General features: G+C 36.4%; 1 protein-coding gene across 1 annotated transcript in view; it reads right to left on the bottom strand.

The window, feature by feature from the left end:
- Positions 1 to 27,726, bottom strand: part of LRP1 (LDL receptor protein 1) — a 1,646,373-nt gene that overhangs the window by 500,567 nt on the left and 1,118,080 nt on the right. Inside the window, exon 68 of the mRNA XM_090402369.1 lies at positions 2,724 to 2,963. Coding sequence (XP_090258495.1) covers positions 2,724 to 2,963 — 240 coding nt within the window. The remainder of the gene's footprint in view (positions 1 to 2,723; positions 2,964 to 27,726) is intronic.

Below are 27,726 nucleotides of genomic sequence, written 5' to 3'. Positions count from 1 at the left end.
CACTCCTTTCTCCTGACACATTTCTGCTAACATATCATTCATAATCTTTGCTCTCTACCTCATTTCATCAGTGTCATACCTGGGCAACACACTGACTACATTTCCTATCACACTTTTATCTTTATCCTTCTCAACAACCTCTTAATATTGAATCTTATGTTTGCCTTGTTTCCAGTTAAGTTGTTTGTCCCTATTACCCTTACCAACTCTTTTCCTCACTTACTCCCCATATCCAATGTCTCAATCATTGTATTCATTTTACCTCCAGGAAAACAAATCTTCTGCATCGTTTACCACACCTCTAACAATTGAATCCTCATACAATGCCATAAGAAAATGGGTCTTTCTTAACTCTTTCATACTGACATTATTAGTTTTCATCTTCTTCACTCTTCTATACATCTACAATTCATTCTCTTTACTTAACTCCACATCTATTTCATCTCTTGTCTCATCTTCACCAACTCAGCTTTCAAATCTTGCATCATTTTTCTGCTCTCATTCACTCTCTCAATTTTATTGCCAGTGATACACATTTGCCATCAATGCTGCTCCTCACGTTACCATTAAGTGCACTCTGTTTTTCACCTTCTGCTACATTTGTATAGCTTTCATCATGCTTATTACCATTGAGTGTTAAGTTAAGCAGATTGCTCATTCACTTTTTTAAAACTTTTTTACCAATATTTGCTGCTCTTTTATACTATCTCTCTTTGTTATCAGATGGGCACTTATCCTGCTCATGGCATTCTTGCTGCTAACACCTTCAGTTACCAATACATTATCTCCCATCACTTCCTCATTCAAATCACACTTCACACAGGCCCTCCTTCCATCTGCCTTAAATGTAGTCATTTTTTCTTTGCTGGTTACTATACTCTGCTCTAAGTTTAACAATTTTGTAAACAAACAAGCCCAAACACTACAAACACTGCAAGCACATAATTTCCAGCAACTCTTAAGATATAAACACACTTATTTATAATTAATTAGTGCAAAAAAAACTTATGTGAACTGGGAGCATTCTTTACACAACCTTCCAGAAAATGCCACACGGCGATATCATTTTGATTTGGTGGTGGCTAATTTAAGTACCAAACGTTTTTTTTTTTGAGCCTTAAATTAATTCCATATTTAAATCATATTCATCACCCACTGGCATAAATACCTCAATGTTTCTGTAATTTGTTTTTTCACTTACAAATAAGTCTATTAAATCACTTACTCTGGCTCTAGCAAACATATTCAAATAACATTCTAATATAATAACATTCCAGGCTGTCAGATGTACAGGATGTACATCTGACAGCCTGGTTAGCTATGCTGTCAAATGTAGGTTAAATATCTGTTTGAAGCATATCTTTTCGTCAACTAGCGATATGTGGATTGATCCCACTCTGGCATGAATATCTGTTAAAGGTTTAAAGTAGTAGATAATTTTTGTGCTTAGTGGAGCTCAGGTACTTAAAAGTTCCATGTTTAGTTTTAAAAAGGGTTCCTGAATTATCTTAGCTCAAATCAGCAGGTTTACAAACTTTTGTGGGTGCAATTCACATAAAAAATAAATAAAATATAATAATCATACCATAATAATGTCACCAATTTTAATACCAAGTTAAAACAGCATCTCTGTTTAACACAAAGTTAACTAAGAGATTATGCTTACAATTCTTCTTCTTCTTCTTCTTCTTGAATTCTAATAAGCAGAATCTCTTGGTCAACTACAAGTTGACTATATTCATCTGAATTAATGAACAGATTTATTCTATCCCTTCACTAATTTGTCACTTTCAATAACTGTATGATTATCCTCTACTGAATTTCTTAATCTCCTAGTTAACTCAAATATGGTATTTCCCATCCAAAGTAATTCTCTTCACTTGCATAATTTTCACACTTACATGATCTATCATCAACTAATCTGATACCCAATAACTTTCAGTGACTTTTACAAAACACTCACTCCTCCATACACTATAATAATTCAGGCTTATTAGTTACTATCTGCAGCCTTTTATTAATTTGGCCATGCTGATGTAGTAATTACAAAGAAACAATATTACTTTCTTTGCACTTTAGTTCATCACATATTCCTATATCTGCAATTATCACACAGCCAGTCCTTCCCGACCAGATTCTAATAGAATAAAGTGATTTCATTTTATTATTTCATTTTCTGCCCATGCCAAGAAAAAACAAAACGGAAAGAATAGTAATAAAGAAAACATTTAACTATTAACTTACTCTAAAGTGATCTTGACTATGCACAATTCAGCAAAGTTGAACAATTTCTGCAATATAATACAAAATCAAGTAAAAATTATGGTGCTCTGAATAAATGATTTATTGAGAGCAATATGCTAAATTTCCTTTAGTGTCCATCTTCTGCTAATAAAAAGTACATGACATTGCTGCCCTCAGTTTAAAGGATGAATGGTAAAATTCATTCTTTACTGTCCTCCACTTTCCTTTTACTCTATAATACCTATGCATTCATTTTATGGATATACAAAACAAATAGGAAAATTAAAAAGGTCTGCTAGTGCAAGAACTTTTTCTGATTTCTCTTTAACAGTTATATTGTGTAAAAATAATGATTTTGCAGTACAGGAAACTATACTGCAGAAACACTAAAACAAAACTTAATGGAATAACATTCAACAAAAGTTTTCTTATTTCATTTCAAATATGAACTCTCAAAACAAATTAAAAACAAGACTTACCACATTTTTCTTCATCAGAATTGTCCCCACAATCATTGTCAAAATCACACCGCCATCTTCCAGGGATGCAACGATTATTTGCGCATTTGAAGTAAGTAGGATGACAGGTTGTTGAGTCATCACATGAAGGTGGTTCATCTTCTCGATTACTGCAATCACTGTCACCATCACATCTCCAAGAAAGTGGAATACAGCGACCTGAACTGCAGCGAAAATAATTGGGAGGGCAGGTTCGTCCAGCTAAATTAATTTAAAATGCACATATATTTAAAAAATTAATAAATGCTAATGAGGAATGCAAACTTTTTAAACTTGATTCAGAACCATATAAAAAAAAAAAGAATATCCACACAGAAATAAAAATTAAGATAATCATTTGCATAATTACAATTTTGATTTTGTTGAATCAAAAATTCTGAAACAACGAAAATCACAGATATTGTGAATTTTCACAGAAAGTCTTATGCTAATAAGCTGAGCTGTCTGTCAATAATTTTTCTTAAATATTTACTTCTTGTTAAGCAGACCATTTTAGATCTTCCCAGTTGAGATTAATAAAGCTGATCCCATAAAACAGAATATTGAGATAATCAGTTCTTTCAGAGAAAGGCAGCGACCAATCTCTTTTAATTTACCTAATAATCTAGAAAATAAATTATACAGACAAGAAATTATATTCTTGTGTGGAATTTTTTCTTGACTATTATGTATAAGACTATTACACTTTTTTTATATAATATTCGTCAAGTAGCTTTATTTTATCGTCCTACATGTTTCACCAATTTTTCTATCGGCATCTTCAGGGAATACAAACTAGTAAGCTATATGAAGGCAACAGACTAGGTTATAACTGATGGTTCTAATTCATACAAAAAATTAGTATTGAATGAGACAATGCGCGTGTCTTGGGAACGTGATTTATTCGTTATGGCTCATGATGTAATTGTCATGACATTTCTTTGATGTTTAATGATCTGATTAAATCTTTCCAAATTTCTGGTAAGGTTAGACCTTGATTCTTGTTTAGGTTTTCAGTTTTACGGGCTACTGTAGCTGCTTCCTTGAAGGTTCTTGAATGGTAGTTATCTTCTATATAGGGCATAAGGCTCTTATCCCACTCAATGTGATGGTTAGTAGAAGCAAAGTGGCAAGAAAGGCCTGAAATGTCTTGTCTGTTGTTTCTGACATATCCTATATGTTCTTTCTTTCTCGTTTCAAAGCTTCTAGAGGTCTGACCTACATAACTAATACCACATGAGCAAGGTATATTATATACTCCAGAGTACTTGTAGAATGGATGAGGATCTTTCGGTGATCTTAAAAATTTCCGAACAGTGTTGATTGGCTTGAATGCTACTCTGATATTATGTGGTTTTAGAAGGTTAGCTAATTTTTTGGAAATGCTGCTGACAAATGGAACAGTAATAGTACTGATGTATTGGACGTCATCACATTGTCTATGTGGTATCAGTCAAGAGAATCTTGTTGTCGAGTCTTTTTGGATAACCATTTAAAGATAGTTCTCTGGATATTGTAGTTAATTCCATTTGTAGGTCATTCTTATCTGTTGTGTACTGTATAGCTCTTTTCTTGAGCATATGGATAATGCTAAGTTTCTGAGCTATATGATGAGATGAGTTGAAATGGAGGTAACGTCCAATATTTGTAGGTTTTCTATACACAGATAAGTTGATACTATTATTGGTTTGTTTCTTTATTATGCTTAAAATATATGCATTGTCTTCTTCTTCTTCAACCTTTTGGTTCTGTCCACTGCTGGACGAAGGTCTCCAACATGATTTTCCAGACCACTCGGTTTTCTGCCTCTTCCATTCATCTCACTGCTGCAATTTGTTATAGTTCATCCCTCCACCTTTTCTTCAGTCTTCCTCTTTGTCTTGCTCCATCCATTGGTCTCCACTCTGCTGTTTTTCTAGTCCATCTCCCGTCACTGCATCTGGCAATATAGCCTGCCCATCTCCACTTAGCCTGTTTAATGTATTTTACAATATCCATGACACTTGTTTGAGATCCTATCAAGGTATTTGTCTTTCTATCTCTTAATGTTATTTTTAGCATACTTCTCTCCATGCGATGTTGTGTTGTTCTCAGTTTTTGTTTAGGGCTTCTGTTAAAGTCCATGTTTCTTCTCTGTATGTCAGGACATGAAGTATGCACTGGTCGAAAGCTTTCCTTTTTAGACTCATAGGGATGTCACTTCTGAATATGTCTCTCATTTTCCCATAGGCCATCCATCCATCCAAGGTGAATTCTTCGTTCAATCTCTTTTCTTTGGCAATCCTCAAAGGATAACAATATACGTATTATTGAAGAAACTTGTTCTATTTCATGGTTTTCAACTTTGACAGTTCTATGGTTTATGTATTTATTCATCATTATTTTTGTTTTTAATCCAACTACTCTGGAGACTTCATTTAGCTGATTTAGCCTTTCTTCCAGATCTTCAAGATTATCTGCTATTAGGACAATTTCATATGCAAATTTCAGACGATGAAGCCTTTCTCCATTTATGTTTATTCCTTTTGTTTCCCAATCAAGGCTTCTAAAGACTTCCTCTAGTGCAGCTGTAAATAATTTCGGAGATATGGTGTCGCCTTGCCACTTGCCTTGGCCTTTTTGTATTGGGAAATTTTCACTGTTTTTATATAATTTACTTACAGACGTTCCATTATTGTAAATATGTTTTAGTGTTTCAATATATGGTTTCTCAGTTCTCTGGGTTTCAAGTGCTTTTAGTGTTGCAGATGTTTTAACTGAATCAAATGCTTTTTCATAGTCTACATAAGGGTTTATTGTATTCAATTGATTTTTCAATGAGTTGTCTTAATGTGTGAATATGGTCCAAGGTATTGTGATTCTTTCTAAATCCAGCTTGTTCACAGGATTGCATTCCCTATAGTTTAGATTTTATTCTATTATTTATAATTTTTGTGAAGACTTTATATACGGTGGAGAGTAGGTTTATAGGTCTGTAGTTTTTAATTTCTTCCTTATTGCCCTTTTTAAAAATTAATATTAGAAGTGAATTGTTCCAATTTTTTGGAATTTTTCTCTGTTTTAGGCATTTATTAAAGAGTTTAGTCAGCTGTTTAATGACCGGGCTTCCTTCCACTTTAAAGACACCTACCATAATTCCATCTTCTCCTGGGGCCTTTCCGTTCTTCATTTCCCGCAGTGCCATTTCCACTTCACCTTGTAAGACCTCAGGGGCTTCGTGTTCTTCCTCACTCGAGTTATCCATAGATGATTCTTGTATGTCTCGGTCTTCATGGAGTTCAGTATAAAATTCCTCAATTCTTTTGATTATTGCATCTCTATTTTTTTCTAAGTTCACAATTTTTTACGCTTACAGCAGCTATTTTCTTTGTTCCAACTGATAATGTTAATCTTAGGACCTTCATATTACTATTGTTTATTTAATTTTCCTAGTATTATACGATCTAATTCCATGTTTAATTCCTTTTATGTAGTTTTACAAATTTCTGTATATTCTATTAAATTGGTGCCAATCAAATTTCTTTTCATATTTCTTCTTTTCTTCATCAGATCTAAAGTTTCCTGTTTTAGTTTTTCCTTATTTCTAGTGCACAATTCAAGATAGATATTTTTAAGATTACAGCATCATTGATGGTAGTACTGTGTTTAACTTTTTTAGTTCATTTTTGAGTGATTCTCTATAACAGCTTTTATTGTGGTATATGCATTGTACACAGATTTAATTTTAAATAGACATATTAGACTAAATATATACAATATAATTTTATATTTCTGTTTTTCACCATATAATTATAGTCTGCAAAAGTAACAAATAAGAGCAGCTTCCATACAGGAGGTCACAAACACACAAAATTTTTATAATTAGAACCAACTGAGTACTTCCAAATATACCCATTTCTTAGCTGAGAATTCCACATGTTTGGGAACTTCCCAGAACAAGTGCAAGGTTATTTTCCTTGAGAAAAAATGAAAGATTTTAAAAGCAAGAACAAAATCTAGGAGACCAGACTCAGTGAAGAAAACCTTCATTGATTCAGCTGCAAAATCATGTGGGTGACGTTTTGCATGAGAAGTACAAACAAGCAAGGAGAGTGAACTGGTTGGTGAGGGAAGCCAAGGTGCAGTTGAGTAGCAGTTAGTTAATGAAGCCAAAGAAAACTAGGAAGTTCTTTTTTGTATGTAGCCAGAAGAAAGAAAAAAAAAGGATGATTATGGAAGGATCATGAGAATCATTACGCAAGGACAAAATAATGAGAACTCAATGAACTCATGAAGTTAGAGTCAGTCATGGAAAAGAAGAAAGCAAATCAAAAGTTCCTGGAAAGTAAATCAGCATGTACTCTGAGAGAATAGAAAGCAAATTTAAGAAAGGAAAGTAAAATGTTAAAGTAGATAAACAAAAGTAATGTGAAGCCATTGGTAAAAAAATGTAAGATTACAACATTTGGACAGAAGAAGATGACCTGATAGGAGTACATTTGGAAGGGTATGATATTTTTTATGAAGACAGAAATGGCAATAAAGGAGGTAGAGTGCTGATGATGACAGAAAAGGAGTTATGCTCATGCAAAGGGAAATACTGACAATAGTTTGAGACAGTATGGTGTGCCATAGAGGTGACCAGATTGAAATACTCAGATGTTACTATAGACCAGGTAATGTAGAGCATAGTGGCCATCAGATATATAAGTAAATTAGCTCAGCAAATAGGAAAAGGTGTGATCATTATGGGTGATCTTAATTATGACAACATAGACTGAGAATGACGAGATAGCATCTGGAAGTAAAAAAAATGAAAGTTTTTGAGGGACCACTGTCTCAGGCAGTACGTAACAGACGTTATGCAAGGATCGAGGGTCTTGGATTTGATCATCTCATCAGAGGATGTCATTGTAAATGAGATGTCAAATCTCCTACCAGTTGGTGAGAGGAAACATGAAGCGATTACCTGGGTGGTTGCCAAACATCTGACAACTTCAGTGAGGAAAGGGTATATGTGGAACTACAGCACAGATGATTATGAGAAGCTCAGGAGACAGCTTGCAGCTGTAGCATGGAATGAGGAGTTGGGTGGAAAGGAGATCAATGGTTAAGAATGCAATACAGAGGAAGAAGGCATTATGAAGGCAACATAAGATGAGTGAGTGGTACTAACTAGTTCCATGAGAAGTACAAACAAGCAAGGGGAGTGATCTGGTTGGTGATGGTAGCTAAGGTGCAATATGAGTAATATTTAGCTAATGAAGCCAAACAAAAAACGGAGCGAGTTCTTTTTTGTATATAGCCAGAAGGGAAAAAAAAAAAAAAAAGAATGATTGTGGAAGGATTTTCATATCCAGACTATCTCAGCACAAATATATCTATCTATCTTATGTTCATAGTGTCTTCGGCATCCAAAAAAGTTGAAATTCTTTTATATTCTAAACAATATTTTTTTCCTACTCAATTTCACTCTATAAATCTCAAAACTGTCTGATGTTAGAATATCGTTCTCACATTTGGGGGTGGTGTACCTAGGCCATCTCACAATGTTCAACTAAATTCAGAAGAGAGCTATTTGCTTAATTAATGACACCCTCTCAATGTCATCCTCCAACTTTTTTCACATTAGCTGCTCTGTTGCTGCAGTGCATCTTAAGTATTTCCATGGATGCAACTCCACGAAATTGTCCACTACCATTCCTCTACTTTCTTTAAATTGTGTATGAACACGAGCAGCTGTTCCATACACCCACATATAGTACAGCTGAAATCGTATTAAAAAAACTTCTGATCCTCCTCCTTCAATCTTTGCATCTCTGTTCTTTGGACCAGTATTCCCATACTGTTTTTCCTAATGATTACAATCCTCAGGTCTTCAAGAAATGACACACAAAAAAAAAACAGATTCCTTTCTTCTCTTTAACCACTTGTACAAACACACACCATTGTCTTCAGACATCTCATGTGTAAAAATTATATTAAAAATAATAATAAATTTAATATCATTCATATCTGTACTAATTCTGTATACAATATCCCACTAATTCCGCTAGCATATTAACAACAACAGAAGAAATTCAAACTGGTGTATAGTTTGAAACTCATCTTCTACCATCGGACTTATGCACTGGAATTATCTTCATTTCTTAGAAATTTTTCCAGCTGCAAAAATTGCATTGAACAGATCGGTTAATGGTACTGCCATTGTACATTCACTTAAAATACATCTCTCTGCCTTACTGCCATTTAGAGAGCACTTAGAAAATGGAATATATCCTCTTCATACAACTTTTAAACCTTTCACCCTCCCCATCCCTCTATGAATAAAATCTGCATTGCCAGGATGAAACACCTCAATATAGTGATCATTAAACAACTACACTATATCATTTGCCCTGGTCATTATTCAACAGCATTTACATCTAATAAAATCATTCTTACATAATCAGTTCTGTTCCAACAGGCCACATAAAATAATTCCTGGCGATGTTCCTAGAATCTCAGGGTTGGTCTCTGCTAATATTCCAATTTTGTCTTATTTACAATACCAGTACTTTTCTAACTTCAGTCTTATATTCCTTATGCAAATGTCCTCCATCTTTCTCTCTCTTTATACTTATTCCATAACCTCTTTATCATAACCTCAACAGCCTTCTCACTTTCTTCCCTGCGACATTCGCTATCTGTCCTTGTTCTTTCACTTTCTCTCATCCTCTGAAGTTTCTATCTGCTTCTGTATTCTTTCAAATTCCTCTCATTTCCTCCCTTTCCCTAGTTCTCTCCTTTTCTTCTTTCAACTGATAACCTTCTCTCACATTTGTTTATCTTACATCAGTTAAGTTAACCCTATGATGACTCCTAACTTCCAACCACATTCTCCTTTTCTGTTTTTCTATTTGTTCTCCCCATCCTAATGAAGTATGAAGAATCCCTCTACTTCCGTTCCTATCAGAACATCATCATCTATCTATTTCATTGATACAACAATCTTTGAAGCTATCAATGACATAAATGCATTCCTATTATTCCTAATACTCCTGGAATTTGTATAGAGAACATCAGTGTGTTATCAATATTCCAATACTTACTGTTACCATGCCTTCCAGACTACAAATACTTTATAATATACTATACACTCTCCCATCTCCTAAGCCAGTATTTCCATGAGGGCCATCCCTGCTACATTGCACTGGAAACTCTAGTTTCCCTGTATCAACAGTCCCTCATTTGCCTAGAAAATAATCTCTCTAAACGTGTCTGTATACTTTCATGTTCAAATGCAACACAACTCTTGCATACAGCTCTCTTCTATCATCAGAGATCTATCTTCTATTCTAGACTCTAAGCAACAACATATTCCAGATCTCCTTCTCTCGCTTTCAACTAATTCTCACTATCATGTCACCTATGACAGCTGCTCTTCTCCAGAATTGTGTATTATCATATCTCAGAAATAATTTCACTATCTTTCCTCTCACACTTTTCTAGTGCACAATCTCCAACACTGATTACCATCAATTTGTGCTTTCTCTCAAGTCATTCATACTAACTATCACTAGCATCTCACATTCTCATCTTACTTCACTACAAGAGTTATACTCTCTATTGTTACTTTGTGTAAGCTGCCAATATAATATTCCCCTCATTATGAATCAGTGAATTCCCATACATTAGATTGACAATAGCTATGTCCATTCTTTCCTCAACAGCCTTCTCACTTTCTTCCCTGTGACATTCTCTATCTCTCCTTGTTCTTTCACTTTCCTGTCATCCTCTGAAGTTTCTATCCGCTTCTGTATTCTCTCATTTCCTCCATTTCCCTAGTTCTCTCATTCTCTCCTTTTCTTCTTTCATTCTGATAATCTTCTCTCACTTTTTTTTGTCTTACATCAGTTAAGTTAATCCTATGATGTTTCCTAACTTCCAAGTACATTCTCCTTTTTTGGTTTTAATGTTTTTCCATTTCTTCTCTCTCTAGATTTCCCTTTCTCTTTCCACTTTACTCAGCATTCACTAACACAATTAATGCGATCCATTAGTAATGTTACCTCTCCAATTGCATTATACGAAGTTAAATCCAGTCTCTTTATCAACCTATTTGTATCTCTCTTCTGGCACTGCAGAGAGATACAAGTTCACTGCCATTAGAATCTGAGATACTCTAACAATGTCGCCCAGTGCTTCTCACTGTCTTCATTTAATGCACACAATGATGCCTCTATTTGACATTTCCTGTCAAACTTTATCTTTTATCCTTCTTAACAACTTTTGAAATACACTCTTACGTTCTCTCTGTTTCCTATTGCCACCACCACTTTCGTGTGATTACTCCTCATATCCAGTAGCTCAATCACTCTATTCATTTAGTCTCGTACAAAACAAATTTTGTTCATCTTCTCATTTACCATACCTCTAATAATCAAATCCCCATACAGTGCCACTCGCATGTATTCCATTACCTTTTTTCATACCAACTAGTAATTAAATTAGAATTTAATACTTCTTATATTTCGTCCTAGTCACTAGGACATCTACGGGGATTACAAAAACAATTAATGTAACATGCACACAAAAACTTACAATACTAAGTTCAACCACGTGGGTGACACAAAAGTCCTATCTAGGTGGAGCGTCCTCTAAGGGCGGTAGTAGGTGGCCTGGAATGTAAGGTGGGACCTCTGGTGATGAGTGTTTCCCAAATCTTCGGAAGCTTAATGCAACCGTATTTGTTAAGATTTGGTTGGTTTCTGAGAGCAGCTGCTGCTTCTAAGAAAAGTCTCTCTTTCTTGAATTTGCTGTGGTGGAGCATGGTGGTTTTCTTCCATGATACTCTGTGGGTGGTGTCCAAAACATGGTCAGCCAAGCCTGAATGGCCATAGTTGTGTTTAACGATGTACAACTTGTGTTCCTCCAGGCAGATGGATGCTGATCTGCCTGTCTGTCCAAAGTACGCAAGCTTACAGGAACAGGGTACTTTGTAAACTCCAGGCAGAGAGAGAGGAGGGAGCTGATCTTTCGTAGAACGGATAAGGGTAGCAAGTTTGCGGTAGGGCTTATTTGCTGTGTGTAGGTTATACTATTTTAGTATCTTGGCTATTTTTTCTGAAGTGCTTCGGATATAGGGTATGGTGATGGCATTTTTAAAATCTTGTTGACGAGAGGGATGGGAATGGGGGAGGAATTGATTATTTTTTTGATACTGTGTTCGCTGTAGCCATTGGAGAGGAAAGTTCTGTGTATGTGGTTAAGCTCAGTAGTGAGGGCGGTTCCACTGAAACAAAGATTGTGGGCTCTCTTGGTAAGAGTTTAATGATGCCATATTGTTGTGAGGGGTGGGGGTGGGAGAGTTTGTGAATGTATCTGCCTGTGTGTGTGGGTTTTCTGTATACAGTGAAGGCAAGTGTATCATTAGGCAGGCGTGTGACTAAGGTGTCTAGGAAGGGTAAACAATTGTTCTTTTCCTTTTCCATAGTAAACTGGATTCTTGGATGTAGGCTATTGAGATGACCGAGGAAGGAGTCTAACATGTCTGGGCCATGAGGCCAAATGGAGAACACATCATCTACATATCTTAGCCAGATAGAAGGTTTGAGTGGGGCTGAGTCTATGGCTCGTTTTTCGAAATCTTCCATATAGAAATTGGCAAGGGGGGGGTGAGAGGGGGGAACCCATGGCGGTTCCTTCTATCTGCTGGTAGAGTTTGTTATTCCAAGAGAAATACCCAGAGTTGATGGCAAAGGAAAAGAGATCTAAGATGTCAGAGGGGAAAACAATTTCTGAGAGAGATAAAGTGTCAGTTAAGGGAATATTGGTAAACAAAGAGGAGATGTCAAAGCTTACTAATATGTCTGTATTGTTCAAGGTTAAATTTTATGTGAGGGCTTTAAAGTGGGTCGAGTTTTTTATATAGGAAGCTGAATTTCCGGTGAGGGGGGACAGAGAGTTGGCCAGCTGTTTAAATAGTCTGTAACAAGGTGCATTGGTGGCATCTACTATAGGTCTGAGTGGGGAATTGGGTTTGTGGATTTTTGGTAAACCGTATATTCGGGGGGGACGGGAACAGAAAGGTTTAAGTTTTTTCGTGACGTCAGGGGGCCAGGAAGTTACTTTTTTAAGTAAGATTTTTAATTTCTTAACTTGTGTTTTTGTGGGGTCGTGTTCTAGCGGGATGTAGTTAGCGCGATCGCGGAGGATGATGTTCATTTTACGATTGTATTCGCTGGTATTAAGAACAACTGTGGCATTACCCTTATCCGCTCTGGTGATGACGATACTTTTTTCTTTGCGTAGTTTCTGGAGAGCCATGCGTTGGGCATAAGATAAGTTAATTTTTGGAGCGAAGATGTTGGCTACCTCCGACGGTAAGCGACCGATCCCCCGTTGGACGTTAACCATTACATCGAGCACCGGCACTTCTTTCGGGGCAACGGCAAAATTACGGCCGAGGCCAAGGGCACTGATGGCATCCTCCTTGAGCCTTTTGGAAGAGAGGTTTATTACTGTCTGGAGCGGTTGAATTTGTGGTTGTGGTTTGTCTTTAACCAGGTTGCTGTATTTCTTGACGTGTTTCTTTTATTTTTTGAAATTCTCTCTGTGCGGAAGTTTCCGAAATGTCAGAGAGAATCGATCAAAGTTCAGGGTTAAGAACGGTGGAGAGCTCTGAATGTAAGGAGCCAATGGCGGCGTTCGTCACTGCGAGGGCAGCACGAGTAGAGGCAATTTGCTCGCGTAGTAATGCTAGGCTGGCATGTTTATATATACGGAGTGCTTTTTTGGAATGGAAATTGGTTTTCATTTCAACACATTTCGGTATCACTCTTGTATCCCGACATCTTTTTAAAAAGGCCAGCCTATGTAGTACATTCAGAGCTCTCCACCGTTCTTAACCCTGAACTTTGGTCAATTCTCTCTGACATTTCAGAAACTTCCGCACAGAGAGAATTTCAAAAAATAAAAAGCAAACACATCAAGAAATACGGCAACTGGTTAAAGACAAACCACAACTACAAATTCAACCGCTCCAGACAGTAATAAACCTCTCTCCCAAAAGGCTCAATGAGGATGCCGTCAGCGCCCTTGGCCTCAGCCGTAATTTTGCCAGTGCTCGATGTAATGGTTAAAGTCGAACGGGGGATCGGTCACTTACCGTCGAAGGTAGCCAACAACAACATCAGACTCGACGTAGCCAACATCCTCGCTCACTCTTCACCTCCAAAAAGTAACTTATCTTATGCCCAACGCATGGCTCTCCAGAAACTACGCAAAGAAAAAAGTATCATCATCACCTGAGCGGATAAGGGTAATGCCACAGTTGTTCTTAATACCAGCGAATACAATCGTAAAATGAACATTATCCTCCGCGATCGCGCTCCCTACATCCCGCTAGAACACGACCCCACAAAAACACAAGTTAAGAAATTAAAAATCTTACTTAAAAAATTAACTTCCTGGCCCCCTGACGTCACGAAAAAACTTAAACCTTTCTGCTCCCGTCCCCCCCGAATATACGGTTTACCAAAAATCCACAAACCCAATTCCCCACTCAGACTTATAGTAGATGCCACCAATGCACCTTGTTACAGACTATTTAAACAGCTGGCCAACTCTCTGTCCCCCCCCCCCTCACCGGAAATTCAGCTTCCTATATAAAAAACTCGACCCACTTTAAAGCCCTCACATAAAATTTAACCTTGAACAATACAGACATATTAGTAAGCTTTGATATCTCCTCTTTGTTTACCAATATTCCCTTAACTGACACTTTATCTCTCTCAGAAAACGTTTTCCCCTCTGACATCTTAGATCTCTTTTCCTTTGCCATCAACTCTGGGTATTTCTCTTGGAATAACAAAATCTACAAGCAGATAGAAGGAACCGCCACGGGTTCCCCCCCTTGCCAATTTCTATATGGAAGATTTCGAAAAACGAGCCATAGACTCAGCCCCACTCAAACCTTCTATCTGGCTAAGATATGTAGATGATGTGTTCTCCATTTGGCCTCATGGCCCAGACACGTTAGACACTCCTTCCTCGGTCATCTCAATAGCCTATATCGAAGAATCCAGTTTACTATGGGAAAGGAAAAGAACAATTGTTTACCCTTCCTAGACACCTTAGTCATGCGCCTACCTAATGATACACTTGCCTTCACTGTATACAGAAACCCCCCCCCCACACACACACACGCAGATACATTCACAAACTCTCCCACCACCACCCCTCACAACAATATGGCATCATTAAACCCTTACCAAGAGAGCCCACAATCTTTGTTCCAGTGGAACCGCCCTCACTATTGAGCTTAACCACATACACAGAACTTTCCTCTCCAATGGCTACAGCGAACACAGTATCAAAAAAATAATCAATTCCTCCACATTCCCATCCCTCTCGTCAACAAGATTTTAAAAATGCCATCACCATACCCTATATCCGAAGCACTTCGGAAAAAATAGCCAAGATACTAAAAAAGTATAACCTACACACAGCAAATAAGCCCTACCGCAAACTTGCTACCCTTATCCGTTCTACGAAAGATCAGCTCCCTCCTCTCTCTCTGTCTGGAGTTTACAAAGTACCCTGTTCCTGTAAGGTTGCGTACTTCTACGAAAGATCAGCTCCCTCCTCTCTCTCTCTGCCTGGAGTTTACAAAGTACCCAGTTCCTGTAAGCTTGTATGCTTTGGACAGACAGGCAGATCAGCATCCATCCGCCTGGAGGAACACAAGTCGTACATCGTTAAACACAACTATGGCCATTCAGGCTTGGCTGACCATGTTTTGGACACCACCCACAGAGTATCATGGAAGAAAACCACCATGCTCCACCACAGCAAATTCAAGAAAGAGAGACTTTTCTTAGAAGCAGCAGCAGCTCTCAGAAACCAACCAAATCTTAACAAATACGGTTGCATTAAGCTTCCGAAGATTTGGAAAACACTCATCACCAGAGGTCCCACCTTACATTCCAGGCCACCTACAACCGCCCTTAGAGGACGCTCCACCTAGATAGGACTTTAGTGTCACCCACGTGGTTGGGTTTAGTATTGTAAGTTTTTGTGTGCATGTTACATTAATTGTTTTTGTAATCCCCGTAGATGTCCTAGTGACTAGGATGAAATTTAGGAAGTATTAAATTCTAATTTAATTCTTTTTGAGTGTTGTAAAAAATCCATTAAACCTCCAACATAATGTCCTCACAGCACTTAAGCCTCTACACAAGAATTTCATACCAACAACATTCATTCCTGTCTTCACTCTTCCATACGTACATACCTGCAATTCTCTTAATTTCACTACACATTCATTTCATCTTTTTCATCATCTTCATCAACTCAACTTTCAAATTTTGCATAATTTTTTTGCTGTCATTCATTCTCGCTATCATAAGTTTGTTAGCTGTCAACCAGGCTTGCCATCTTACTGATAACTGTATTCTGTTTATCAACATCATCCATATCAATCATATTATTAAATGATAAATCATTCAATAATATGATTGATCTCCTTTGCATCCTTCCATGCTACAGCCACTAGATGCTGAACATTTGCACAATCTTCCACAACTACTGTTTCAGTTATGATGCTATGTTACCTACTCATATTTAAACTAGCCTCATAGTCGCCCATTAGAATATTTCACTTCTTACTTACTCATAATCATCTCTTTCTCTTATTCTGCCTCTCCACATAAATATCCACGTCATACTCCCATGCATACATACTGTACACTCATTACGCTATGTCCTTTTTTGAAAAAATCCATAGTATTCACATTACTTGTCTTTCATGCCAACCTACGCAATGATCCTCCTTTCACCACGATATTGTATCAGATCGTTAACAAGAAACAATGAATTTAATGTAATTCTACCTTAGAAATTTAACCAAACACTGCATTTCACACTCAAATATCTCACAGTAACACTCATTCTACAAATTAGACAATATCTCCACACATGAAATATAAAATTTTCTTATCTTTTTTGCAGCATACATGACAACTGTTGTGCAACTCTTGTTAACTAGTAGTTTGATTGTCAAAGTATAATTTCTTGTCTAATATAATTTTGTTTTGATAGTAGTAGTAACATCAAACATGTTCATCATAGAAAAATGATTGAAAAAAATCAAGAACAGAGAATAAATATATTTTAGTGCAATTTGATATTAGAAAAAAAAAAGTTCCAAAAATTATTGGAATGTACTAAACGATGTTCACTGAAGTCATGAGATGAAGTGTTTTTTCTTTGTCTTAAAAAGGGTATAATGCTTTTTTTTAAGCAGTTTACCATTTTATTAATCTGGAAATATAGGGTTTTAGTATTAATGAGCAGAGATTTTTATGTAAATTTAGATTATATTTCTCCTATAATTTAATTTTGATTGAGTATGAAACATTTTGTATAAGTCAAGCAGGCTGCTGTTTTCATGAAGTTCTTTGATGTATCGTGTTTGAGTGTTATACCATTCCTTTGTTACTATTATGGTGATTTCCATACCTTTGTTTACTAACACATTGCATCTAGCCAGCACCATTTAAAGATTACATTTTGCATAGCATTGTTCTGGATTTTGTAACATGCTGCACTTGTAACAATTATACTTCCCATCAATTAAAAATGTGTCAGGCAAGAAATAGAGACACCACTGAGCGCATTAAATGAAGACAGTGAGAAGCACTGGGCGACATTGTTAGAGTATCTCAGATTCTAATGGCAGTGAACTTGTATCTCTCTGCAGTGCCAGAAGAGAGATACAAATAGGTTGATAAAGAGACTGGATTTAACTTCGTATAATGCAGTCTCTTTTGTTACTTTGTGTAAGCTGCCAATATAATATTCCCCTCATTATGAATCAGTGAATTCCCATACATTAGATTGATAATAGCTATGTCGATTCTTTCCTCAACAGCCTTCTCACTTTCTTCCCTGTGACATTCTTTATCTCTCCTTGTTCTTTCACTTTCCTATCATCCTCTGAAGTTTCTATCCGCTTCTGTATTCTCTCATTTCCTCCATTTCCCTAGTTCTCTCATTCTCTCCTTTTCTTCTTTCATTCTGATAATCTTCTCTCACTTTTTTTTGTCTTACATCAGTTAAGTTAATCCTATGATGTTTCCTAACTTCCAAGTACATTCTCCTTTTTTGGTTTTAATGTTTTTCCATTTCTTCTCTCTCTAGATTTCCCTTTCTCTTTCCACTTTACTCAGCATTCACTAACACAATTAATGCGATCCATTAGTAATGTTACCTCTCCAATTGCATTATACGAAGTTAAATCCAGTCTCTTTATCAACCTATTTGTATCTCTCTTCTGGCACTGCAGAGAGATACAAGTTCACTGCCATTAGAATCTGAGATACTCTGATTCTAATGGCAGTGAACTTGTATCTCTCTGCAGTGCCAGAAGAGAGATACAAATAGGTTGATAAAGAGACTGGATTTAACTTCGTATAATGCAATTGGAGAGGTAACATTACTAATGGATCGCATTAATTGTGTTAGTGAATGCTGAGTAAAGTGGAAAGAGAAAGGGAAATCTAGAGAGAGAAGAAATGGAAAAACATTAAAACCAAAAAAGGAGAATGTACTTGGAAGTTAGGAAACATCATAGGATTAACTTAACTGATGTAAGACAAAAAAAAGTGAGAGAAGATTATCAGAATGAAAGAAGAAAAGGAGAGAATGAGAGAACTAGGGAAATGGAGGAAATGAGAGAATACAGAAGCGGATAGAAACTTCAGAGGATGATAGGAAAGTGAAAGAACAAGGAGAGATAAAGAATGTCACAGGGAAGAAAGTGAGAAGGCTGTTGAGGAAAGAATCGACATAGCTATTATCAATCTAATGTATGGGAATTCACTGATTCATAATGAGGGGAATATTATATTGGCAGCTTACACAAAGTAACAATAGAGAGTATAACTCTTGTAGTGAAGTAAGATGAGAATGTGAGATGCTAGTGATAGTTAGTATGAATGACTTGAGAGAAAGCACAAATTGATGGTAATCAGTGTTGGAGATTGTGCACTAGAAAAGTGTGAGAGGAAAGATAGTGAAATTATTTCTGAGATATGATAATACACAATTCTGGAGAAGAGCAGCTGTCATAGGTGACATGATAGTGAGAATTAGTTGAAAGCGAGAGAAGGAGATCTGGAATATGTTGTTGCTTAGAGTCTAGAATAGAAGATAGATCTCTGATGATAGAAGAGAGCTGTATGCAAGAGTTGTGTTGCATTTGAACATGAAAGTATACAGACACGTTTAGAGAGATTATTTTCTAGGCAAATGAGGGACTGTTGATACAGGGAAACTAGAGTTTCCAGTGCAATGTAGCAGGGATGGCCCTCATGGAAATACTGGCTTAGGAGATGGGAGAGTGTATAGTATATTGTAAAGTATTTGTAGTCTGGAAGGCATGGTAACAGTAAGTATTGGAATATTGATAACACACTGATGTTCTCTATACAAATTCCAGGAGTATTAGGAATAATAGGAATGCATTTATGTCATTGATAGCTTCAAAGATTGTTGTATCAATGAAATAGATAGATGATGATGTTCTGATAGGAACGGAAGTAGAGGGAGTCTTCATACTTCATTAGGATGGGGAGAACAAATAGAAAAACAGAAAAGGAGAATGTGGTTGGAAGTTAGGAGTCATCATAGGGTTAACTTAACTGATGTAAGATAAACAAAAGTGAGAGAAGGTTATCAGTTGAAAGAAGAAAAGGAGAGAACTAGGGAAAGGGAGGAAATGAGAGGAATTTGAGAGAATACAGAAGCAGATAGAAATTTCAGAGGATGAGAGAAAGTGAAAGAACAAGGACAGATAGCGAATGTCGCAGGGAAGAAAGTGAGAAGGCTGTTGAGGTTATGAAAAAGAGGTTATGGAATAAGTATAAAGAGAGAGAAAGATGGAGGACATTTGCATAAGGAATATAAGACTGAAGTTAGAAAAGTACTGGTATTGTAAATAAGACAAAATTGGAATATTAGCAGAGACCAACCCTGAGATTCTAGGAACATCGCCAGGAATTATTTTATGTGGCCTGTTGGAAAAGAACTGATTATGTAAGAATGATTTTATTAGATGTAAATGCTGTTGAATAATGACCAGGGCAAATGATATAGTGTAGTTGTTTAATGATCACTATATTGAGGTGTTTCATACTGGCAGTGCAGATTTTATTCATAGAGGGATGGGGAGGGTGAAAGGTTTAAAAGTTGTATGAAGAGGATATATTCCATTTTCTAAGTGCTCTCTAAATGGCAGTAAGGCAGAGAGATGTATTTCAAGTGAATGTACAAGGGCAGTACCATTAACCTATCTGTTCAATGCAATTTTTGCAGCTGGAAAAATTTCTAAGAAATGAAGATAATTCCAGTGCATAAGTCTGATGGTAGAAGATGAGTTTCAAACTATACACCAGTTTGAATTTCTTCTGTTGTTGTTAATATGCTAGCGGAATTAGTGGGATATTGTATACAGAATTAGTACAGATATGAATGATATTAAATTTATTATTATTTTTAATATAATTTTTACACATGAGATGTCTGAAGACAATGGTGTGTGTTTGTACAAGTGGTTAAAGAGAAGAAAGGAATCTGTTTTTTTTTTTTGTGTGTCATTTCTTGAAGACCTGAGGGTTGTAATCATTAGGAAAAACAGTATGGGAATACTGGTCCAAAGAACAGAGATGCAAAGATTGAAGGAGGAGGATCAGAAGTTTTTTTAATAAGATTTCAGCTGTACTATATGTGGGTGTATGCTAGCAGCTGCTCGTGTTCATACACAATTTAAAGAAAGTAGAGGAATGGTAGTGGCCAATTTCGTGGAGTTGCATCCATGGAAATACTTAAGATGCAATGCAGCAACAAAGTAGCTAATGTGAAAAAAGTTGGAGGATGACATTGAGAGGGTGTCATTAATTAAGCAAATAGCTCTCTTCTGAATTCAGTTGAACATTTTGAGATGGCCTAGGTGCACCACCCCCAAATGTGAGAACAATATTCTAACATCAGACAGTTTTGAGATTTATAGAGTATTAGGAATTGAGCAGGAAAAAAATATTGTTTAGAATATAAAAGAATTCCAACTTTTTTGGACGCTGAAGACACTATGAACGTGAGATAGATAGATATATTTGTGCTGAGATAGGCTGGATATGAAAATCCTTCCACGATCATTCTTTTTTTTTTTTCCTGCTGGCTATATACAAAAAAGAACTCGCTCCATTTTTTGTTTGGCTTCATTAGCTAACTATTACTCATACTACGCCTTGGCTACCCTCACCAAGATCACTCTCCTTGCTTGTCTGTACTTCTCATGGAACTAGTAATGCCTTCTTCCTCTGTGTTGCATTCTTAATTGAACTCCCCAGGTTTTCTTTGGCTTCATTAACTAACTGCTACTCAACTGCACCTTGGTTACCCTCACCAACCAGTTCACTCTCCTTGCTTGTTTGTACTTCTCATGCAAAACTTCACCCACATGCTTTTGCAGCTGAATCAATGAAGGTTTTCTTCACTGAGTCTGGTCTCCTAGATTTTATTCTTGCTTTCAAAATATTTCATTTTTTCTGAAGGAAAATGACCTTGCACTTGTTCTGGAAAGTTCCCAAACATTTGGAATTCTCAGCTAAGAAATGGGTATATTTGGAAGTACACAGTTGGTTCTAATTATAAAAATTTTGTGTGTTTGTGACCTCCTGTATGGTAGCTGCTCTTATTTTTTACTTTTGCAGACTATAATTATATGATGAAAGACAGAAATATAAAATTATATTGTATATATTTAGTCTAATATGCCCATGACATAAAAGATGTTATGTCCATACCAGGTAGTGATGCAAGTGGGAAACAGTGGTAGTAATTCTGAGGCAGTACAGTGTGAGATAGAAATACTCAGAATGAAATATTTAGTCAAACATTAATAAAGTAGTAGTAATCAGGTAGTGACCATGAAACGTACAATCAAATTGCCTATTTCAAATTTGCAAATTGCAAATGTATAAGCCAAGCAAATAGGTTAAAGGATGATCATTATAATTATGACAATACAGATAGGGATGACAAGATGGTAGCTGGAAGTAAAGAAAATTAATATCTCAAGTTTTTGAGGGAAACTACCTAAGACACCATGAGGGCATGAGAGGATTGAGGATCTTGGATTTGATTATCTCATTAGAGGATGTCATTTACAATGACATTCTCTGATGAGATAATTAAATCCAAGATCTAAGAAGTGATTACCTGGGTGGTTGTCAACCATGTGAGAACTTCTGTGAGAAAACAGTACATGTTGCACTACTGCATTGGTGATTATCAGAAACTCTGGAAGCTTGTGGCTGTAGCATGGAAGGAGGAGTTGGTTGCAAAGGAGATCAGTGATGTTTGGTTGCTATTTAAGAACTATCTAGCAGAAGCAATATTTAAATATGTCCCTAGGTCAGAGGATTAAATAAGGTGGATGCGAAATAGAATGAAGAAATTAAGCATGCAATACAGAGAAAGAAGAGATTATGGAGGGAAACATAAGATGAGTGGAAATAACTGATTTCATGAGGAATATAAAGAACAGGCTAGGAGGATGATTCGGTTGGTAAGGGTAGCAAAAGTACAATATGAGCAGCAGTTAACTAATTTAGCAAAAAAACAAGGAATTTCTTTCAATATATAAACTGAAAAAAAAAAGTTTGTTTTTTGATAAGGATAACTTGTTGTCTTTATCAATCTCCACGGTAAACTTAATACGAGATTGAAAAAAGACAACAAGTTATCCTTTTTAGACATCCTTCTCACCCGCTCACCTTAAGGTATTCTGACAACAACAGTTTAAAGAAAACCCACTTTTACTGGACGTTACATTCTCAAACAATCTGCCCATCAACCTTATCAAAAAACAGGAATTATAAAATGTTGAATTCGACGAGCTAGAACTAATTGCTCAACTCTCCCACAAATTACAGAAAGAACTTTCAACTATCAAACATCAGATGAAATTAAATGGCTTCTCCGAAAAGACTACACAACATCTGTTTGATTCCTACAATCCTAGCGAGAACAACAAAGGATCAATACGTCGAGTTCCAATTCCATATATTTCCGGAATCTCAGAACCAATTTCAAGAATTCTGAAGAAATGTTATTTAAGCCACTTATATCCCTATTAACAAAATATCCACATATTTCCCATCTTCTAAAGAATAAACACTCAACTATGTCACTGCCTGGTGTATATCAAGTTCCTTGTAAACTGCAATCTGTCGTACTTTAGACAAACCGGGCGTCCTATAGAAAAAAGAATACAAGAACGTCGATTGTATATTCTTTACAACAAATCCGATAAGTCGGGATTGGTGCAGTATGGGATATAGACAAGCCACAACATTCTCTGGTCCAGGACTCGCCTTCTACACTGAGGCCTTACTTCAACACCCTAACTTGAATTGAAATGATTGCCTATCCTTGTCAAAAATATGGGAAAGTTTAATCTGGATAACATACTAAGTTTTTTTTTTTTTAATAATTGAGACCTTCTAATTCTTACATTAGTCTAATGTTATCTTTAATTGAATTTATAAATTAAGATTATTATATGAAATTGTGAATTAATACTTATAATTTGTTCATCACGCTGATAAAATTTACCTCTCTTTAGTGCTTAGCAATGTAACATCACATGGCTCATTCTACTTTTGAATGATCAATTGTTTGTATTCCACCTTGTCAAGCCACTGAGGACAGTCTGTTAATTTCAGACTGAAATATTTGGCCAATATTAAAATATTCTTGTCTTAACGTGTTTATATTTCTTAAGTCAACAGTCAAACTAGAATGGATGGGCTTGGATATTATACTACTTAGTCCGTTAGACTGGAGATTGACTATCTGATAGGTATCAGTGAGTTGTGTATGGGGTAGCAATGTCGCAGAATAGGGAAGTCACTAGTGGTGTGCCTTGGGGAAGGGGGGGGGTCTGGTTTAGGATCATTGTTATTTAACCTGTATGTTAATGATATTGGGTTAGATATGAATGGGGATATTCAGCTGTTTGGAAAGTTGGAAAGAACTATGAGGTGTAGAGCAGATATAGATTTACAAGAAGACTTGAATAGACTGAGTGAATGGGTACTGGAGTGGGGATACCAGTTCAATATCATGAAATGTAGGGTTACAGGAAAATTCATCGAAAAGCAAATTCATCGAAAAGGCAATTTATCGAATGAACAATTCATCGAAAGACAATTCGCCGAAAATGCAATTCATCGAAAAACAATTCACCAAAAATTTTAAATTTTAGATAATGTTATGGTAAAAGTAATCCATTTAGAACAAAAACAGAACCATGCAGATAGCTTCTTGTACCAACAACTTCTACTAAGTCATTTAAGTCAGAGAGTTTTTGTAATATAGTACATAATTTGGACACATTATTTCATTGTCTCCCCGAATACAGCTGAACTGAAAACTGGAACGGTTCGACATTTTCTTGTAAAAGTTTCAAATAGCGAATTAAATAAAATTCATCCCATTATAATTGCTGTATTGAAGTCGCATATTACTACTAGCAACAACAATAATAATGAAGCCCTCATAGTTCAGTTGGTAAAAATGAAGCCATTTAGTTAGAAAGACCTGGGTAGTTGGTCCCATTTACGCATTATTTTTATCAGTCCTGTTCAGCAAAAGGTAAGTTAGCAGGCATAATACGGAGATGGTTGGGCTTTTCTTCCAGAAACAGGCAAATCAGTCACATGAACAGACATGAAACAGTTATCGGACAAGAAAGACTATAAGAACCATATTGTTCTATAATTTTTCCCTATGAAAGTAGCATTGTAATCTCCTTATTCACGGTTCAGGTTTTGTTCTAAATGGATCAATTTTCTCATAACATTTTCGAAAATTTAAAATTTTCGGCGAACCGTTTTTTCGATGAATTGCATTTGCGACGAATTGTCGTTCGATGAATTGCCTTTTCAATGAACTCTCCGGATACCGAAATGTAGACATTACGCTTGGTGGAATTATTGTTTGAGGTGGAGGAAATAAGAGAACTTGAAGTGATGGTGGACAAGGATCAAAAATTTAGAGGAAACGATGTCAAAATAATGATGTCAACACAACAAATTCTTACAATGATGAGGAAAAACACTGACTTATAGAAGAGAAGAGATTCTGTTTTTATTGCACAAGAACTTGATTATGTCATATATGGACTACTGTGTACAGATTTGGTCATGTGGTTTTCAAAAGAATGAAGAGATATTGGAAAGCGTGTAGAGACAATCGACTAAGACAGTTTCTGGTCTCTGCAATACTAAGTATGAAGAAAGGTTGACAAGATGCAATTTGCAGAGGTCAGTGGATAGGAGGAAGACAGATGATATGATAGACATGTACAAGTTGGTAAGGGGTTGTTATAGAATTAACGTTGAAGAGGTTTTTCATAAAAGAATGGGAAGAACAAGAGATCATACATGGAAGATGTGTAAGGAGTGTGTCAGCATGGGAGTGAGAAGCAGGTTTTTTGCATGGAGAGTTGTGAATGACTAGAATCCCCATACACTGCCTAAGATTATGGTTTCTGCAGAGAATTTGAATGTATTTAAAGCATGATCGATTGAGTGATTGATTGACTTGCCATTTTATGGTGAAAGGACAGCAAAAGTCAGTCAGTATGCACCAGGATGCAGGTTAGAGCAGTACTCCAGGGTGTTGACAAGCAAATAAATAAATAGTTAGAAGGCAATAAATTAAAAATATATGTGCAAAGTTTTTAGAACATAAATGAGTAAACAAAATGTATGTACAAAGTTTAGTATTTACAATGCGGAATCTATATATATACAAATCAATATATTGAATGTCTTTGAATTAATTAATGTTTTTTAAAAATCTAAAAATATATAGGAATCAGCCAGATAAGAAAAAATGTAATTTCTCTCTTGTGTGAAGTGCTCATACTCCACCAGAATATGACTAATGGTAAGACAGCTGTTGTATTTCCCACACATAAGTGGGACATCAGCCCTCAGTAAATAAGAATGTGTGAGATGACTGTGACCTATGCAGAGTAGCAAGAATGACTTCCTGTCTTCTGTTCGTACATTGACTAGACTGCCAGTGGTTAATATCAGGCTTAATATCATGCGATGTCTTTGTCAGTGCTTCCTGTCAGTAGTATTGCCACTGGGCAATTAACTTTGATTTTATAACCCGGTGGGGTAGTCTGTGTAAGGGAAAGTCAAATGATATTGAGAAAGTGTGAACTGATCTAGCTGCTGCATCTGTGATGTCATTTCTCTTAATTCCAATGTAGCTGGAAATCCAGCACAACCAAACATCGAAATTAAGGGTATTTATTTTGCACAAGAATTGAAGTATCTCACCAAGCAATGGATGTGGATTACACCAGAAAGGAGATAACCTGTAAAGAGCTCAAAGATTCTGTATAAATTATACTCTTCTGGTAGGAGTTTTCTTTAATATGCACAAGTGTGAGGATAAATGGCATGCAACTCTGCTATATAGTTATTGCAATTGAGTGGGATCTGGCTGGAGATTGTAATGTTAGGAAGCACAGCCAACATAGATCTCTGATCTTGAACCATCTGTACAGTTGGGCAAGACTTCAGAGTGGGCTGTTCTGTGTGAATTGAACAGTTGAAGGTAGACAGATGAGGGTATGAGACATCTGTAGTTGACAAAGTGAGAGGTTGCAGAATGGGGTGCAAATCTGATATGGAGGAATGCGGTCTTGTTTAATGTGGGTAATGTCATCAGTCCTCATGCCAATAACTTCCATAGCCTTTTTAATGTGAACCAAAGAATGGATGGCAGTTTGATGTATGTTCTGGATGGGACTTTATTTTTAGGACATAATTAAGAGACCTATTTTTGTCTAAACTTTGAATAGGCGATGTGAAAAAAAGAACCAGTAGCTAATTGAAAACCCTTATGATGGATTGGATCTAACCACTGGAGCATGCTTGCTCTTGCAGAACTGTAAACCTGGGAATCCATAATCAAACTTTGAACGTACAAGATCATGATAAATGCAGAGCTAAGAACATTTATATTTTGTCCTTATCCCATATCTTTGAAAGAAAGCTAGCTTTCCATGAAAGATGCATCTCAGAAACTTGGAGGCCTCTGGAAATAAGGACAGTTTGTCCCACTGCTAATTCAGGAATAGGGTAGAGAGTGCCATTTACAGCAGAAGTGTACACAAAGTTTTTTTGGCAGATAACCTCAACCCATGACAAACCACAGAAAAAACACAATGGACTGTTTATTTAAATTGTCTTTCAATGATCCTCATATTGCAGGAGTGACAGTAAATTGTGAAATCGACAATATAGAGGCAACTGCCTGTGGGAGGAAGCTGCTAAGTAATTGAGTTCACTTTAATAACAAAGAGGGTCACATGACAGAGACTTGAGTACCCCCCCCTCTTCCTGATGATATGGTCAAGATAATGTGCTACCCACTTGGACTTGGAACACACTGCTGGATAGAAAGTTCTGAATAAAAATAGGAAGGTACCCCTCTCACCAGGATTAAACAGGTCTTAATATACCATATCTATAAGCTGTGTCATAGGCTTTTTCTATGTCAAAGAACACTGAAATCACGTGTTCTCATTTCAGGAAAGCATCTTATACATGTTTCTAAACAGAACAAACAGGCCAAGGTTTATCAGTGTCTGTGAAAGCAACATACATTGTGTGTGTTGGAAAGAAGTTTGTTGCTTTCTAACTTTCAGAGCAGCCCTTGCATTTACCATTTTTTCCCCAGACCTTACAAAGACAACTCGTCAGAACAATGGGATGATAATTTTTAGTATGGGTGGGTAGTAAAGCCTGGCTTGGGAATAGCAATGCTCTGTAAATATTCTACTGTATAGTAACAGAAGTAGATATACAGAAGATGATGGGGATGTGGTTTCTCGCCTCATAATGGATGTCATCAGGGTCAACTGTGCTAGGGT

This window comes from Typopeltis vanoorti, chromosome 2 (assembly GCF_054136105.1).
Source record: "Typopeltis vanoorti isolate ZY-2024b chromosome 2, IOZ_Tvanoo_1.0, whole genome shotgun sequence".
NCBI classification, from domain to species: Eukaryota; Metazoa; Arthropoda; class Arachnida; order Uropygi; family Thelyphonidae; genus Typopeltis; species Typopeltis vanoorti.
Note: the sequence above shows the minus strand (reverse complement) of the source record. Positions and strands in the feature narration are given on the sequence as shown.